The following is a 20257-nucleotide window of genomic DNA, read 5'->3' on the forward strand; positions in this document are numbered from 1 at the left end:
CAGACATACAAATAACTGCTTAATAAGTCTTTAAACAAAGTACATTTTAAGATTTCTATGTGGTATATGTTATTAGTTGTTTTCTGTTGCTATTATCTATAGAATCAATAAGAAATGGTCTTCAATACATTTTTTTTAAGAAAAAAAGGTGTTTTTAAATGCTCACACTCTCACTGAAAGGAAAATATTCAGATCCAATCTCTTTAATTGTCTTAAATCTAAAGATTATTGTATGGAAACAATACCAAGACATCATTAAAAATATTGTCAAGTTTAAATTCTACACTATTTTCTCCAATAATTGTATCTTGAGTACATTTCTGTGACATTAGCAACCCTTTTTTTTAAATTACTATTTCATCAGACCTAAAATATCATACATTAACAAACCCTCATAAAATAATTCCATAAAACAGGGGAAAGAAAACTACCTAATAGTTAGAAAAGAAACATTTCAACTAGATTAAAACAAAAACAAGACAGTGAATGTTAAAACTTGTACTGAGATCCACCATATCACAAAATTCCTATCATGAGTAATGAAAGGTCTTATTTTTTAAATGCCAAAAACCAGTATTCTGTAAAATTCATTTCAATTTTATATCTAATAAAAAGGTAAAAATAGGATAGTCATATTCAAGTCAATTGGTCACATTATATGTAATACAAAAAGAAATGAAAAAAAAAACCCCAGTTCTATGCTTTGTTATTACAAAAATACTAAATCACATTAAATAAAAATTCACTTTTAAAGAAATTGCCTGCTATAAGAAAATGAAAGTGAGTCGGATAAATCCTGTGTAAAATATTCACAACAAATGTATGAACATAATATGTGGTTTTCACCATTATCAATGTATACAACACCTTAGAAAAATGTTAAATAGTTGTTAATGTAAAAATATTTAAAGGTAGTGAATATGGCCCAGGCCAATTATACAAATGGCTAGGTGATACTGGGAAACTACAAGATTACAGCAATCATATTTAAGATAATACTAAAACAAAATGTTATATCCTTTTAAGAATCAACCTGACCAGGATTATGAAACAACTCCAATTTAAGTAGGAATTCGGTCTCTCAAATATTCCAGTATAGCAGCTGTTCCTTTCATTAATATGGCCGCTCGAGGGACACGGAATGGATTTCCATCTAGTAGTAATGTTCTGAACAAAAGAGAAAAATTGAGAACTTAAACATTTTCCATAGCAAGAATTTTCTTCTATTTTCATTTGCAATTTTATAAATAAAATTTGTGTATTTTTAAATATCTGCCCTTTTTTAGATTTGACCATTTAAACAGAATTATAACTAAATAACCAAAACATTTATTAAATATTATGTGAAAGGTACTGAGCTACGTAATTTTCACTCTTTAACTTTTAATTCTATTCTCTAACAATCCTATGATGTAGGATCATTAATATTCCTATTTCATAATTGAGGAAATACAAGTTTAGGGAGGTAAGAAAAACTTGTCTCAGTTCAAAAAGCTGTGAATTGAATCACCCTTCTATCCAGCCTCTTTTCAATCTTATAATAACTATATATACCAAATGGTCAAATTAGATTTAGACAAGTATTAGAATGAATAAATTAACAAGTACCCATGCCAAGGACTTCAATGTATTATCACCACCACCACCAATCCCTGCCTCCCTAAAACATTAAAACAATGTCTGTCCTTTCCTTCCTTTGACCAGATACACATATGTAAATCTATTTCTATGTTCTGAAATAAGATACAATTTAAGATTTATAGGCCTGTTTTGTTTTATATAATGAATATCTTTAAATAGAACAGATTTTTATATTAATTTGTAATAGCTTAACTATTTATGTGAACAAAAGTCAAAGGACTCACACCATACTATATAGTTGATCTAAACTATATCTTAAAGTATTTCTATGTTTCTTGGGAATTCTTTTAAATACTTACTTTCTTAATTTCTAGAAAATGGTTTACAATCTAGATTACAATTGATTCTTACTATATATGGATTCCATATTTATAAATTTGTCTACTCAAAATAAATTTGTAACCCCAAAGTCAATACATATAGCACTTGCAATATCATTCATGGACATGCACAGAGCAGCAAAAAGTTTGAGTCACCTGATGGGCACATTCTCAGCTGAGGTCAAGCAAGGTGAGGCTCTTGCCTTCTTACTGTAAATAAGTATCCTTTTTGTGGTCCATTTAGTACGACATTTTTCAAATTTTTGTACTTTTTATTGATGATTTCACTGTTTAAAATGGCCTCAAGTGTAGTGCTAAAGTGCTGTCTAGTTTCCCTAAGCATGAATGTGCCTTATGGAGAAAATACATGTGTTAGATAAGCTTTGACCAGGCATAAATTATAGTGCTATTGGCCATGATTTCAATGTTAATGAGTCAACAATATTAAATAAGGTGTCTTTACATAGAACACATAAAATAAGGTTATGTATTGATTCGTATAGGAATCTAACTCTCTACATTTCCCCTAGGAGATCAGCATTCACCAATTCAGTGTTCCCAGTGACTATGTAGAATATAATCACCATAAATAATGAGAATCGGCCGGGCGCGGTGGCTCAAGCCTGTAATCCTAGCACTCTGGGAGGCCGAGGCGGGCGGATTGCTCGAGGTCAGGAGTTCAAAACCAGCCTGAGCAAGAGCAAGACCCCGTCTCTACTATAAATAGAAAGAAATTAATTGGCCAACTAATATATATATATAAAATTAGCCGGGCATGGTGGTGCATGCCGGTAGTCCCAGCTACTCGGGAGGCTGAGGCAGAAGGATTGCTTGAGCCCAGGAGTTTGAGGTTGCTGTGAGCTAGGCTGACGCCATGGCACTCACTCTAGCCTGGGCAACAAGCGAGACTCTGTCTCAAAAAAAAAAAAAATAATAATGAGAATCAACTGTATTTGTCTCCTATAATTGACTAATATGAGGTACCAAAGCAGATGCCAGTGTTGCTCCAGTGAAGTAAAAAATGCCAAAGCATTAATATACAGTTTTCAATAATAAAATTACTTCTGACACATTCTGCTTAATGACTTGGCTTTCTGTTGACATCTCCAACACTCTTTAGTAACTTAATAAGCACTTGTTGGATGCTTACTATGTTCTAGACACTAGGATAACTCTTTTCTGAAGAGTGAATCCACATAAAGCATGTTGAGAAATCATAATAGGGATTAATGCTGCTTTGAGAATAGGGAAGGTTTTCAAAGGTGATATTTAGGTTTATTATTGGTCAAAGCAGGATAAGGGCATCTGAGGCTGAGGGAACAGCAAATGTAAACAGTGAGAAAGACCAAGGTGGGCTTGAAATGGAATAGTAGTAGTTTGTAATCAGATTTCAAATAACCCTATATGCAAAGCTAAAGAGTTTATATTTCCTGACATTTTTATGCAGTAGAGTTTCAGGTTACAAACATAAACAGTGATGAGAAAAGTACCACCAGAAACAATCAGTTAATATGTGTGTGTGTGTGTGTGTGTGTGTGTGTGTGTATGTATTATACCACATAAACAAAGCTAAAAAATGTATTTGGTAAAATTTGAAAAATGAACTTGAGACTCTGGATTTTAATGGGATATTAAATCTGTTACTTCAGCTTCCTGCAAGTTTACCTCGGCAAGAAAAAAAAAAAAACTCTTTAACAAATCAATCAAATAAACAGAACTCAGAAGATGGTGCAGTTACCTTAAGTGTACACAGTTACCAAGTTCTGGTGGAATATGTAGGAGATCATTATTTTGAAGGTCCAATGTGGTCAGATTTTCCATTGTCTTCATTTTCTGAGCGTCCACAGATCCAATCTGATTATTACTAATCAAAACAGTTTCAAGTGAGAGGATACGATATAGAACTTCAGGTAGTATTTTGAATCTATTAATAAATGAACAGAACATAGGAATTAGATGAACAGAACTATACTGGAATTAGAGATCAAAATCATTCCTTAAAACAGATGATCTTAAATTTGGTATCATGAAATAATTTTTTTAGTGTATGTTAGTTTATATTTGGCATAAGTTTTTCTTTGAATTTTCCAGAAGATAAAAAAAAGGACTAATTTTGGAAACTTTGAAATATATGTTGAGTGGACAGCCTTATAACAGTTACTACTTATTGTATAAAATCAAAGAAAATTTCAGAGTAAATTCTCTCATGTTTTTCTGTTCATATTCAGGAGACAAGGAAATCTCTTCCTGAAATTCTCCATATAATGTTTCCATGTACGTATTCTTCCTTAGTTCACTTTTACACCTTATGAAACAAACAGAATCATTGTCAATATATTAAGTAAAATTAGAGATTTATATTTTGCTTTGACTGAGGCTTCCAAAATTAATGTACTTTGGGTTCTTAAAAAGCTGACAACTAGCATAGACTGCTGGCTTCCTAGTCCAAAGCAACCCTGAAGATGCCACAAGAGAGAGATGGGAAGGCTCATGGCTCTCAGAACAACATTTGCAATTAACACACAATCACTGAAGACTCCTTGAGGGACCGAGACTGGCACAGCTTTAGTGTGGCGTAAACTGCAGCCTGGACCAGAAAAGACATGGATGGGCTTAAGGAGAGCTTTGGCCTTTTCACTTCCCCATACTGCCCTTCCTTTGCTGCCTTGATGTAAAAAGAAGCAATAGTGATAGGTAAACTCAAGGCAGCTCTGAAGTTCCTCAAGGCAGCTCTGAAGTTCCAGTGAGACTGCAGAGCCCATACCAGGAGTACAGATAGACCAAATGGCCACTAAACAGTGGTTGTTTTTTTTTTTTTTTTCCTTTCCTCTCCTCAACCCATGAACAGGTAATTATAAAAGATGTAGCTCACCTGTTAACACAGAAGTTAGGGCTACCTTTTGTAACCTCTCCAAAGACATTACTTGCAATTGATATTAATAGCTCAATTGACAACTCAACAGAAAACTGATAGCTCAATTCACCAGTAAAAATTAGGAGAGATCTGAGAAGTGCACATAATTTTAAATAATGACAATAATGGTATAACCTACACACAAGAAAGTAAAAATAATGAAGCAGACAAAACAAATATTAAAATAAGCAGTATTTTGACATTACTATGCATTAGCTTTCTCATCTGTGAATTAGTGCTAAATGTATATGCTTGTTATAAGAATTAAATGAATATATTTGAAGACCTTAGGATATTACCTGGGTTGTAGTAAATGTTAGCTATTAGTATTTTTATTAAATTGCTACCAGAATCAATTTTCATCATAGGAGAAATCATGACATAGTTGTTAAGAGTCCAATTTCTGGAATCAAATCATCTGGATTCAAATCCCGGCTCTATAATTTACTATCTGTGCAGAGCTGAGGTGAGTTTTTTAACTTCTATTCCTTGATTTTTTTTTTTTTGAGACAGTCTCACTTTGTTGCCCAGGCTAGAGTGAGTGCCATGGCGTCAGCCTAGCTCACAGCAACCTCAAACTCCTGGGCTCAAGCAATCCTTCTGCCTCAGCCTCTCGAGTAGCTAGGACTACAGGCAAGCGCCACCAAGCCCGGCTAATTTTTTCTACATATATTAGTTGGCCAATTAATTTATTTCTATTTATAGTAGAGATGGGGTCTTGCGCTTGGTCAGGCTAGTTTCGAACTCCTGACCTCGAGCAATCCGCCCGCCTCGGCCTCCCAGAGTGCTAGGATTACAGGCGTGAGCCACTGCTCCCGGCCTATTCCTTGATTTTTAAATGGACATAATAACAGAACTACCATGTAGTGTGTTCATAAGAATGAGGCAGTATATGTAAAGTACTTGGTACAGCATAAGCAGATAATTAGCTCCGAATAAAAATTAGTAACTCAATTATCTACAGTATCTTGATAGTACAATATCTTGATCTGCAGTATCTTGATTGCAGAATAAAATCTTAAGTTTCATTTAGCATAAAAAGCTCTTCAAGGGCTGGCTACTACTTACATGCCAAACATCATCTATTAGTTAGTTCTACTCCTCTACTTCCTTACTTTATGGTTGTAGGCACATTGAGCTTCTTGAAGTTTTCCAAACACCCAATGTTCTCACATCTTTGTGCCTTAGCACATGATATTTGCTCTAACTGGGATGCCCTCTCCCTGTGTACCTGGCAAATGTCTATTATTAAACCTCTGATTCAATTCTATCTCCTCTACCTTCAGGTAATCTCAGATGACACATTTTCCTATGTGCTGTGCTTCCCTTATAGCAAATATAATTATTTATTTGCATATTTGTCTTCCTACTAGGCTACAGGTTTCTCAGAGAGGTAAAAATAAAAGAATAAGAAGGTAAAAATAAAAAATCTGTTAGATATCAATTATAAGAATTCTAAAACAGCAACATCACTTTCAATTCTAAGCAGAACTAAGTGAAAATAAAATCTGGATACTGAAATAATGCAAAAGTAAGGGGCCTTTTTATTTGGCTCTTTTAGTTGTTTTCTCTACTAAAGAAGACCTACATATTTTCCAGAGTGACAATTAGAATCGTCTTTTCTCTTACCTATTAAAGGAAAGATTGATCACTTGTAGTCTTATCAATGATTCCATTTCTTCAGGCAAAGAATTTAAAACATTATTCCTAAATTAGAAATCAAAACAGATAATTTATAAAGCTTGAAAATTTTTACAAGTTTAATTTATAATTAAAATGTTTAGCAAGAAAAAAATTACATGGATCAGCTTGTCAGTCCTTGATCTAATCTCACTAAGGCTAAATTCTGAGAATTTTGAATTAGTCAGCTGCCTCAAATATTTGGTGTGCCAAATCCTAGTAATACCAATATGCAACCAATTGATAATGCAATCAATTCTTTAATAAAAGGTGTAATAGTGTTTACAGGGTAAACATGGTAAATTGATCCCTCAACTCTTTCACATTGAGTTGGGTAATATTTCCCCATTGTCTATAATACCACATGAAATAAATATTCTATTAGTGTTAATACATATGTCTAACATACAGATATGAAATTCTACTCCAAGAATTGAAAAATATTAAAAAAATGAAACGAAACAGAAAGTTAAAGAGATTCTATATTTGGAAACTTGGAGCTTTTTATTCCATAATCATTAAGTAAGTTCCTTTCTGCTCTAAATTTAGAATTTCAATTTATACAGTGCCCCCCCCCCTCTTTTTTTAGCTCTTACAATGAAACATGGCAGGAAACAGAATCTCATTTACTGTTGGAAGGACCTGGAAGCAATGCTAGAAAAGAGGTTAACAAGAAGGTAGAAGGATTTTAGAGGTAGTATGATTACTAATAATAGAAAATATCTGTGAGAAAATTATTCCCAACTAGATGGCTACATATTATAAATGAATGATTTTCTCTAAACCTACTTTTTTGGTTCAGAAGTCAAGCCTAACATGTAAGAGTCATATTTTCTACAGTACAACCTATATATTTTTTTTCTCTGTACTTTTCTCCAATTATTGTCTGTATTAAGTTGTGTTGAATAACCCATTGCTGGTTTCTATTCCCTGATATCAGACATAAAAGCAGATTTGGTCACTCAATTAGAAACTTCCAAGTATAATTATAGACAGATGCTTATACACACAGACAAGTTTGGTCAAAAAGAAATAAAGACAGCAGCAACAGAGACTTGGATTCTTCCCTCTGCTCCATTAATAACGAACTAAAATGTGGTTTTACAGTTTTGTCAGTGTAATTGCCACCCAAAAATGGAAGCAATTCCACATCTAATAGGAGCAGGATATTAGTGGACTTGCTTCCATCTCATAAGTAAAACATTTTTGTCTCTATGGGAAGAACAAATTCTCGAAGAGATATAAATTAGTTTATCATTATTTGACTACTGTTTGAGCTAAGCAAGAGAAGCTATATATATGTGTATATATATGTGTATATACATATATATATATATATATATATATATATATATATATATTTTTTTTTTTTTAAATACAGGGTCTCACTCTGTTACCCGGGCTAGAGTGCAGTGGCATCATCACAGAGAAGCTATATTTTAAATAAACTAAAAACATACCTAATAAAGCACATGGAAGCCCAGGCAATCAAGATATAGTTTACAAGTAAAATTTTAAAGCCCAAGAAAATAAATGACTATCTACCCCTGAAACATATGTTATTAACCTTAAAGAACTGTGACACTTGTGATTCTGTCACTTCAATTTGGACATATTTAAATTAAATTTCTTATTACCTCTGCAGTCTTAAACATGGCTTCTTTTCTCTTTATTGCCACTCATAGTGTTCTTTTTCGTTATTTCTGGCATTGAATGTTTAATGTAATATTTTGAAACCAAGCAGGTTCTTTAAAGAGAACCCATGCTAGCTACTGTGCCAACATAAGGGTATAGCAGTTTTATGCTATTTACTTTCAGGAAAGAAACAACGTGAAGGAAATACTTTCCATGTGTTATCTATAATTTTACTTAGAATGGGTTAATATTTTAAATAATTTTGCCTTAACATTTAACTTGTAAATGTCTAATTATAATGATAAATGTCTAATCATTTCCTAATATTTCTAATATTTTCTAAGTGCTTACTTAGATTTCTCCTAAAATACTGTTAATAAACTAAAGACTAGTTTCCATACTTACATAGGAAAATACGAGGTAGCAAAAGTTAAGCAAAACTCAAAGACAAGTTATAATTTTTTTTAAAAAGGCAAGCAATAGTATCAATAAATACCTGAGATCCAAAAAAGTCAATTTTTGAAGCATACATAACTCCAAGGATATAAAGGAAAGCTTATTAAAACTGAGATTAACATCAGAAACCATTTCCTTCAGTTCTATAATCCTGAAACAAAACAAACAATATGAACTTTAAAATAACTAAAAGAGTGGACTTGGAATGTTCCTAATAACAAAAAAATGATAAATACTTGAGGTAATGGATACCCCAATACCTCTGATTTGATTATTACAAATTATATGCCTGTACTGAAACATCACATGTACCCTATAAATATAAACTATTATGTACCCATAATAATGTTTAAAAAGAAACAATATGTTTTATTTATTGCCATAACCAATCTTACATTATACAGCTAAATTATATTTTTAAAGTATTGTTTACATAAAGGGAAATACTTAGGACGAATAAACCAGTCAAGATACAAATTGTACATATAATCCCAAATGAGGAACAGCTTGAAATAAAATATGCAATGAAGTTAACAGAATAAATCAGTGATGGGACTTTAACTGATATGTCCCTTTATTTAGTCCAAAATTTTATGAATATGTATTATTTTTATAACCAGAAAATATGGTGAAAAGTATGAATTATGAATTAAAAATTTAAGAAAGAGGGAAAGTGGTTTAGAAATTCTCTAGAAAAAGGTATGCTTTTTTTGACTATTTTTTTTTTTTTACTATTTTTCTTCATTGGCTTTCAAAGTTACTCAAAATGTGATATAATAGCTGTGGTAACAGAATAACATTGTTTTGCATAAAAAGAACCAGATTGTGGGATAAAATGAGGAAGTAAATAATAAGGTAATGTCTCTTAAATCTCTCCATCTTTACTCCTAATTAACTCGTTTGATCCAGGACTCCAGGACCGCCCCAAAACAGACCTATCCTATCTGAGAGCAAATCTAAATGCTCAACTATTCTATCAAATATCTTCTCGGCCTTTCCTACGACAAAGAACCAGGAAACAAACTGTATTTCCTTTTGCAAAGGACTCTCATAAATCGTCATCTTTCAAGATCTGTATTCCCCAAACAGTACGCTATAAAATAGAAAGCAAATTATGGTTTGTCTGACTTTTAAAAAAATTTTAAACATCTAAAAAAATTTTTTGGAAGTCAGATTCTATTTCCTCAATATATCACCCTCTTCCACATCATACTCTATTTTTTTCCTTAAAGTATTAATGTGCTTACTAAGCATAGACTCTGGTAAAATGTTTTATGTGGATTATGTCATTTAATTTAGTTCTTGAGCAGCTAGTTAATCTGTCCAATAACCACACATTTAGTAGACCTGGGATATAGTACAAGCAATCAACTCTATTGTTTAAGTTCCTTACCATTACCCTATCTGGTCTCACATGTGGTTGTTTTAAATCCTAGGTTATCTCTCAGCTTTCTTTGGGTATATAGTTTACTGTTAGATAACAAATATTTTTAAAAGTTCAACACTATCGAACTAATTTTCTCTTATAACCTAAAGATTTTCCTATAATAACAACATAAATGTGTTAACCAGTATAAAATATAATGCAAGTGACTTCTAACAATTACAAGTAAAGAATCCTTTTCTGGGAGGAAAATATTAACAGACTTCAGGCAATTTTGTTTTTATTATCAGTGGGAAAATTCAGTGGCTTAGCAATTCATTAACATAAAACACTAAATGAAAATTCCTATTAATCCACATGGGCCTAGTATTGGATGATCTCCTAACACTTTCCTCTAATATTCCATTATACAGGAAAAATAATTGAACATTTTTAATAATCCTAATACCTATTTTCCTTAAGTTTAAAATGTAAAAGAGGTGAGGCACTGTGGCCTGTAATCCTAGCACTTTGGGGGACCCAGGCAGGAGGATCACTTGAGACCAGGAGTTCAAGACCAGCTTGGGCAATAGTGAGACCCCATCTCTACAAAAAATTTAAAAATTAGCCTGGTATGGTAGCATGCACCTGTAGTCCCAGCTACTCAGGAGGCTGACATGGGAGGATCACTTCAGCCCAGGTTTTGAAGTTACAGTGAGCTAATGATGACATCACTGTACTCTATAGAGCCTGAGCAACAGAGTGAGATCCTGTCTCAAAAAAAAAAAAAAAAAAAAAGGATTGAATCAAGATGGTGGACGAGAAACACTGCCAGACAGAGTGTCTCTGCAGAAAAGACAGATTCTAGCAGAAATTAGAAGAAAGAAGCAAGAAGACGAGCCTACATTGGACGAGGGTCGGAAGGAGTACCGGAGACCACGGGAGACTCCACAGGAGGAGGTCGCAGAGGAGAACTGGAAGCTGAGACCTCCGGAACAGCCAGAAGACCAGCAGGAAGGGTAGGTGGATCGGCCCTTACCCATTGCCTGCATCTCGGACTGCTGGTGGGCTCTCCAGGGGGTGGAGAGACCTGCGGACACCAGCCCAGTGATGGCCGCTGCCAGTAAGCGGTGAGCCAGTAGTGGATGCGGCACCAGGCTCCCAAATCCCTCGGGGCACCTCCGTGTGCACAGACCCGAGCCACACAGCAGGCGCCAGGTTGACTCATTCTCCCCTCCGCCGACCCTACCCGCGGCTGCCCAGAGAGACAATATAGCCACAAGCCCGAGGCACCTACAAGAAACGAGACCTTCCCTTTGGGGGCCCTACAGCTGACTAAGGGGAACTCAGACTGTGAGCTCTCTACCCGCCAGCACTCCCAGGTGCTGCTGGCACGGTGATCCCAGGAGAACGGGGCAGACCCTGAGGCTAAGAGACAGACCCAGCTTGGGCTCCTCGTAGGTGAATTGGGACTGGCACTCCTCTCCCTGGTGGAGATATAGTTTGAACTCTGGGACCCAGAGGTCAGACCTGCAGACCAGATCCCGTGCACTGAGGTCTCACACTGCCCGGGGCAAAGGGATATACATGAACAGCCTACTGAGGTGTGTGTGCCTCCAGGGACAGAGCAGCTTCCTAGAGGGCAACCCTCCCCCCAAAGGGAGGCCTTGCGCCCAGCCCAGGTGGCGTTTCTGCACAGGGAACCTCCCTGCCGGCATCACAGTCCGGGGAGGCCTGGTGGCATGTGGTCTGGCCTGCTGGCAGAGGCGCAGAAGTAGCCACGCAGTTGGGGAGGGTGGAAAGAAGCCAGGCCTGCTCCAGACTGTGGGTCTCAGACAGCCCCACCCCAACACACAGACTCTCTGACCGAGCTGGATCATTCCAGCCCCTCCCTGACAGCTTTTCCTAGAGGCAGAGAATAGAACTTTGACCCCTGCTAATGACATTGGTGGTGCCTGAAGGCAGGCTTACCCAATCCAGCTCTTCCCAGACTCTCTCCTAGACCAGCCCTCACTGAGGGGGAGAAAAGGACACACCTGGAAGTCCCAGGGCCCCACCAACCACCTGAGGCACTAGAGTGCCTCTCTACAGGAAGAGCTGATAACAGGACACAAAAACAACAGCGTAGCCTGTTCCCCCAACCAAGCGCCACCTACTCACAGGGAGGGCATCCTGCACAGCCTTTTCACGGCACCTACTGACTCATTATACAGGGAGTGGTCGAATCTCACCCACAGACACCACCTACTGGCTCAGAAACTAAACAAGGTATGTGAATACCCAAACAAAAACCTAAAAGAAAGAAACAACAACTGATCGACATGGGAAGAATCAGCGAAGGAACTCAGGAAATATGAAGAACCAAATGGAAAACACACCCCCAACGAGGAGCACCAGCCCCCTAGAAACAGACACCAACCAAAATCAGGCAACCAAAATGACAGAAGAGGAATTTCGTATGTGAATAATAAGAACACTCACCGACCTGCACAACAACTCAATAACCAACACAAAGAAACCATAAAAAGCCTCCAGGATCTGGAACAAAAGTTCACTAAAGAAATCGACACAATGAAGAAAAGTTTAATCGAACTCCTGGAAATGAAGAATCAATTCAGGGAACTACAAAATACAGTGGAAAGTCTCAAGAACAGAGTAGATCAAACAGAAAAAAGAATCTCAGAGATTAAAGATAACATCCTCCAATTAAATAAATCAGTCACAGAGATAGAGCAGAGAAACAAGAGAAAAGAGCAAAGCCTACAAGAGATGTGGGATTGTGTGAAGAAAACTAATGTGAGGGTCATAGGGTTACCAGAAGGGGAAGAAGACAACACTCAAGGGTTGGACGAGCTATTTGAAGATATAATAGAAGAAAATTTCCCAGGCCTTGCTCAAAATCTCGATATGCAAGTTCAAGAAGCTCAGAGGACCCCTGGAAGATTCAATGCAAACAGGAAGACGTCACAACATGCAGTCATCAGACTGACCAAAATATCAACTAAAGAAGCCCTTCTAAGAGCTGTAAGACGAAAGAAGCAAGTGACATACAAGGGAAAGCCAATTCGAATAACACGAGAATTCTCTAATGAGACTTCACAAGCAAGGAGAGACTAGGGCCCCATTCTCACTCTTCTGAAACAAAACAATGCCCAGCCTAGAATATTATTCCCTGCAAAATTAAGCTTCGTATATGAAGAAGAAATAAAGACATTCTCAGATAAGCAGAGTCTCAGAGAATTCACCAAGACAAAACCAGCCCTACAAGAAGTACTCAAAACAGTGTTACGCATGGAACACCATAATAAAGACTCACAAATATAAAAATAACCAAAACCCAAAGATTAAAGGCCAGATAATACAATGGCTCAAGAGAGAAATCAAAGCAACAACATCCAACCCAACAGAATGAACAATAATCTACCTTACCAATCAGTTCTCTCAATAAATGTGAACGGCTTAAACTCTCCACTCAAGAGACATAAGCTGGCTGAATAGATAAGAAAATACAAGCCAAGTATATGCTGTCTTCAGGAAACACATCTAACCTGCAAGGATGCAGGTTAAAAGACTAAAAGTAAAAGGGGGAAGATCAGTGTTCCAAGCAAGTGGAAGCCAAAAGAAGGCTGGCTTGGCAGTTCTAACTTCAGATGATTTAGTTTTTAAAGCAACAAAAGTAGTGAAAGACAAAGAGGGTCATTTTCAACAAGAAGAGATAACAATTTTAAATATATATGTACCCAACTTAGGTGCACCCAGATTCATAAAGCAAACCTTACTGGATCTAAGCAAATGGATTAATAGCAACTCCATAATCACTGGAGATTTCAACACCCCACTGACGGCACAAGACAGATCCTCCAAACAGAAAATTAATAAAGAAACAATGGACTTAAACAAAACTCTAGAACAATTGGGTCTGACTGACATTTACAGGACATTCTACCCAAAATCCACTGAATATACGTTCTTCTCATCAGCTCACGGACATTCTCTAAGATTGACCATATCCTAGGACACAAAGTAAACCTCAAGAAATTTAAAAAAATACAAATCATACCGTAATAGAAACTCACATTTCTACACAAAAACGTGGAAATTAAACAACCTTCTACTAAATGATTACTTCATAAATGAAGAAATCAAAATGGAAATAAAAAAATTCTATGAAGAAAATGACAATGGAGAGACAAGTTATCAAATCCTCTGGGACACAGCTAGAGCAGTTCTGAGAGGAAAGTTTATCTCCATGAATGCCTATAACCAAAAGTCAAAATGATCACAAATAGACAATCTAATGAAACGACTCAAAGAGCTGGAAAAAGAAGAACAGACCAGCCCCAAACCCAGCAGAAGTGGTGAAATCAACAAGATCAAATCAGAACTAAATGAAATTGAAAACAGGGAAGCTATTCAGGAGATTAATAAAACAAAAAGTTGGTTCTTTGAAAAAATAAACAAAATTGACACGCCATTGGCTAAGCTAACGAAAAGCAGAAAAGAGAAATAAGCTTCTTATAAGCTTCATCAGGAACAAAAAAAGGAGATATCACAACTGATCCCAAAGAGATACAAGATATAATTTATGAGTACTACAAAAATCTTTATGCACACAAACTGGAAAATGTGGAGGAAATGGACAAATTTCTAGAAACACACAGCCTTCCTAGGCTCAACCAGGAAGAAATAGATTCCCTGAACAGACCAATCTCAAGAGCTGAAATAGAAACAGCAATTAAATATCTCCCTAAAAAGAAAAGTCCTGGTCCAGGTGATTTCACACCCGAATTTTACCACACTTACAAAGAAGAACTAGTACCTATCTTGCAGAAACTATTCCACAACATCAAGAAGAAAGGAAACCTCCCCGACACCTTTTATGAAGCGAATATTACTCTGATACCAAAACCAGGAAAGGATGCAACAAAAAAAGAAAACTACAGACCAATATCCCTAATGAATATAGATGCAAAAGTTTTCAACAAAATCTTAGCTAACCAAATCCAGATGCTTATCAAAAAATAATCCATCACGACCAAGTGGGCTTCATCCCAGGGATGCAGGGATGGTTCAACATACGTAAATCTATAAATGCAATTCATCACATAAACAGAAGCAAAAACAAAGACCACATGATTCTTTCAATAGATGCAGAAAAAGCTTTTGACAAATTCAACACCCTTTCATGATACGAACAGTTAATAAAATAGGCATAGAAGGAACATACCTAAAAATGATACAAGTCATATATGACAGACCCATAGCCAACATCATACTGAATGGGGAAAAATTGAAAGCATTCCCACTTAGAACTGAAACCACACAAGGCTGCCCACTATCTCCACTTCTATTCAACATAGTGCTGGAAGTTCTGGCTACAGCAATCAGACAGGAAAGTGGAATGAAAGGTATCCAAATAGGGCCAGCAGAGATCAAACTTTCACTGTTTGCTGATGATATGATATTATATTTAGAAAACCCCAAAGATTCAACCAAGAAACTTCTGGAACTGATAAATGAATTTAGTAGAGTCTCAGGATACAAAATCAATACACAGAAATCAGAGGCATTCATATACGCCAACAATAATCTAATTGAGAACCAAATCAAAGACTCAATTCCCTTCACAATAGCAACAAAGAAATTAAAGTACCTAGGAATGTACTTAACCAAGGAGGTAAAAGACCTCTACAGGGAGAACTATGAAACACCGAGGAAGAAAATAGCAGAGGATGTAAACAGATGGAAATCCATTCCATGCTCGTCGATCGGCAGACTCAACATCATTAAAATGTCTATACTACCCAAACTGATCTACAGATTCAATGCAATACCTATTAAAATCCCATCAGCATTCTTCACAGATATAGAAAAAATAATTGTATGCTTCATATGCAACCAAAAAAGACCCCGAATATCAAAAGGAATTCTAGGAAACAAAACCAAAATGGGAGGCATTAATGTGCCAGATATCAAACTATACTACAAAGCTGTAGTAATTAAATCAATATGGTATTGGCACAAAAATAGGAATATTGACCAGTGGAACACATCTGAGAATCCTGATATAAAACCATCCTCATATAGCCATCTTATCTTTGACAAAGCAGACAAAAACATACGCTGGGGAAAACAATCCCTTTTCAATAAATGGCGCTCAGAAAACTGGATAGCCACTTGTAGAAGGCTGAAGTAGGACCCACACCTTTCACCTCTCACAAAAATCAGCTCACGCTAGATAACACACTTAAACCTAAGGTATGAAACTATTAGAATTCTAGAGGAAAATGTTGGAAATGCTCTCCTAGACATCCGCCTAGGCAAAGAGTTTATGAAGAGGTCCCCAAAGGCAATCACATTAGCAACAAAAATAAATAAATGGGACATGATCAAACTAAAAAGCTTCTGCACAGCCAAAGAAACAGTCTGAAAGTAAACAGACAACCTACAGAATGGGAGAAAATTTGTGCATCCTATGCATCCGATAAGGGGCTGATAACTAGAATATACTTAGAACTCATGAAAATCAGCAAGAAAAAATCAAATAACCCTATTAAAAAGAGGGCAAAGGACTGGAACAGAAACTTTTCTAAAGAAGACAGATGAATGGCCAACAAAGATATGAAAAAATGCTCAACATCTCTAATCATCAGGGAAATGCAAATCAAAACCACAATGAGGTATCACTTAACCCCAGTGAGAATGGCCTTTATCAAAAAGTCTCCAAATAACAAATGCTGGCGTGGATGCGGAGAGAGAGGAACACTCCTACACTGCTGGTGGGACTGCAAACTCGTTCAACCTCTAGATACAAGTGAATCTACCATTTGATCTAGCAATCCCATTCCTGGGCATCTACCCAAAAGAACCAATGACACTCTACAAAAAAGACACCTGCACTCGAATGTTTATAGCAGCACAATTCATAATTGCAAGGCTGTGGAAACAGCCCAAGTGCCCATCAATCCAAGAATGGATTAATAAAATGTGGTATATGTATACCATTGAATACTATTTAGCTCTAAGAAACAATGGTGATATAGCACATCTTATATTTTCCTGGTTAGAGCTGGAACCCATACTACTAAGTGAAGTATCCCAAGAATGGAAAAACAAGCACCACATATACTCACCAGCAAACTGGTATTAACTGAGCAGCACCTGAGTGGACACATAGGTACTACAGTAATAGGGTATTGGGCAGGAGGGAGGGGGGCGGCTATATACATACATAATGAGTGAGATATGCACCATCTGGGGGATGGTCATGCTGGAAACTCAGACTTGTTGGGGGAGGGGGAAAGGGCATTTATTGAAACCTTAAAATCTGTACCCCCATAATGTGCTGAAATTTAAAAAAAAAGTAAAAGAAAAAAAACCAAAGTTTTAAAAAAACCTCTATACCTCTCAGACAAATGATAAAAGTGTTTCTGGAAATAATGATATTTTGCAAAATCCCTCTAATATTAATAACAAAACAATGTACATATACTTTCTAATTAAAAAAACCATGAAAAACAATTTTTCTTGCAACTAAGATGAGAATACAACTAAGAACAAGTCACAGCCTAATAGAAATGGCATCATGAATAATTCTTACCTTTTTGGAATTTCACATAGCAGATTCTTACTGAAGTTAACAGAAGTGATGATGTTGCTTTTTACTGCATCAAACACTTCATCAGGAATCAAAGGTGTTTGTTTATCACTAAATGGAAAATGATTTTTAAAAATGAACCATTCTTAGCAGTTCAGAAAGATATGATTATTATTACTCATTTATAAAGTACTTTACAGATTTCATAAAATTTTCAAGGTAGTTGGTTATGAAGTTTTATAAAAACTGCCACAAAAATCTACCAACCCACAAAATGTTCACTGTTAGGAATTCAGACAACATACTGTGTTACAACACATTTTGCTACACCTTCTCGGCATTTGTATACTCAATGTAAATAAAAACAGACATATATCTTCAGAGCCTGAGATATCTGTAAATCATATAATAAATGGACAGCCCATTCCTCTACTTCTGAGTGAAACTAAATCTATCATTTTAAAAACAGGTTTTTGCCCCTCTTCTTAAAACTCTAATAAAGGGGCTATCTGTCATCTTTCTTTGAGTATATAGCTTGCTGCAAGGTAACAATTTTTGAAAGTTCAGCATTATACTAAACTAAGTTTAGTAACCTAGACCACTTTCTCTCTCCTTTAGTATGTGAAAAGGTAGTCAGAGCAGTGGACTGAAACTAAACTATTCCTAGATATACCATTAACGAGCTTTGTAATTTACTTTTCCTGAACCTAGCTTCTATAAAATTACAATCTAAAGAGCTATTGTTATATATACCATATTTTTTCAAATGTAAACATAAATAAATTTTGTTTTAATTAAAATTCTCAGTAAGATTTTCAATAAAATATAAATTAATCTTAAATGAAAAGTACAGTAATTCTCCATTATCCAGGGGGATACATTCTAAGACCCCCAGTGGATGCCTAAAACTATGGACACTACTGAACTCTATATAGTATATATTAATACTGTTTTTTTGATCTGATAACTGAGATGACTACTAAGTGACTAAGGGCCAGTAGCATATACAACTTGGATACACTAGACAAAGGGATGATTCGTGTCCCTGGCAGAATGGAGAGAGACCATGCAAGATTTCATTATGCTACTAAGAACAGCAGGCAATGTAAAACTTAGGAGTTGTTTATTTTTGAAATTTTCCATTTAATATTTTCAAACTGTAGTCAACCACAGGTAACTGCAACCATAGAAAGTGAAACTGTGGATAAGTGGGGACAACTGTATAGAAGTCTAACATTTGCAAATTTAATAATTTATTGATGCTAGTATTAGCCATTATCCTTACATTCTTTTTTTAAAGTTATGAATGCCTAACACAATGTTACCCACCTAAAAGAAAATTCAATGTAATGTCAATGAATGTATACACAAGAAAACAATATTACCTATAATACATGATATGGGAGAATCATGCAGGAAAGCCATCATAAAATGGGTATGTAAAAAGATTGTCAAAATTTCATAATTATTATGCCTTCTACTCTTATGGTTCCATTTTCTTCTGTGCAGATGCAGCATTTTCATTTTCTCAATCAGAAATGTTCAAGTCATAGGGAATTGATTTATGCTAATCCACTGGAAAATTTATGCTATTTTCAAAATTTAGTTGAAAAAGCATTTATGCCTTCAGATTGAGAATTACTTTATATTTTAAATAGAATATTCCTTTCCAATTAAAGTCTCTGAGAAAAATAAACTACAATAAATTTAAAATCAAAGCAACCTAAGATATATCTTTATTATGCTTCTGTGATATTTGTACCTTACAAAAGTGGGAATGGTTGCCCCAAATAAAATTGGGTCAATATATTTTATATATTGTCTACATAACTAAAAACAACAGCATATGTACCTAGTATGCCCAGCATAGAACAAAAACTCAATAAATGGCATCAATACAGAATGGAGGAAATGGAAGCCAGAGATAAATTCTAAGCCAAGAAAGTCTAGGGCAGGAATGAAGTCTGTTTCATTAGTAGACTCCAAAAATATCTACTGAATAAATAGGTATATGATGTGGAAGATAAGATATGCTAAGTTGCCATGCTATGTGAGAAGTAGTACACAAATATAAGTATAGAGTAACACACTACCTGTGTTCATGTGGCAAAAGGAACTTGGCTTAGAGTAGTGATTTCTACTAATACATATATCAAAGAGTGGCCGACAAGAGGTGAGAACAATGTGAATGAAATCCAACAAATAGGAAATGGAGACTATATCCTGTCTGCTAAGAAGGTGGATCCTATTGCTACATTAAGGATAAGAGGCCAGACACTGAACTGGCTGTATAGATTCTTGAATAAATCTAGTCACCTATCTAACCTATTCTTTTTTTATGTTCACTACAACATCTACCCATACATGAACTGATCACAACAGAAGCTTTAACAGCATTGCTTATTTTTATTATTGTTGCCATAGACAATACAGAAAGGATAACTGACAACTATCTTCAATCTTTATATAGGTTTCTTCTTTCCCCTAATTTAATATATTTCCATAACATATAAAAATGTTTAGGCTCTGTCTCAATTATACATTAACATTGTAAATGTTTCAGTTTTAATATATGTGCACATTACCAGAACACATTATTACTACGAAGTATTATTTGACTTATGTATAGATAAATTAGCAGGTACAATCTC

General features: G+C 35.5%; 1 protein-coding gene across 3 annotated transcripts in view; it reads right to left on the bottom strand.

The window, feature by feature from the left end:
* Positions 1–69: 69 nt before the first annotated feature.
* LRRC40 (leucine rich repeat containing 40) overlaps positions 70–20257 on the bottom strand; it is a 58404-nt gene continuing 38216 nt past the window's right edge. For all 3 annotated transcript variants that reach the window (XM_020288903.2, XM_012787962.3, XM_020288895.2), the window contains 5 exons: positions 17610–17717; positions 8687–8797; positions 6505–6582; positions 3700–3885; positions 70–1167 (listed from right to left, as the gene is read on the bottom strand). In XM_020288903.2, the coding sequence (XP_020144492.1) occupies positions 1062–1167; positions 3700–3885; positions 6505–6582; positions 8687–8797; positions 17610–17717 (589 nt within the window). In that variant the 3' untranslated portion in view covers positions 70–1061. The remainder of the gene's footprint in view (positions 1168–3699; positions 3886–6504; positions 6583–8686; positions 8798–17609; positions 17718–20257) is intronic.

The sequence above is a fragment of the Microcebus murinus genome, chromosome 2, assembly GCF_040939455.1.
Source record: "Microcebus murinus isolate Inina chromosome 2, M.murinus_Inina_mat1.0, whole genome shotgun sequence".
Lineage (NCBI taxonomy): Eukaryota > Metazoa > Chordata > Mammalia > Primates > Cheirogaleidae > Microcebus > Microcebus murinus.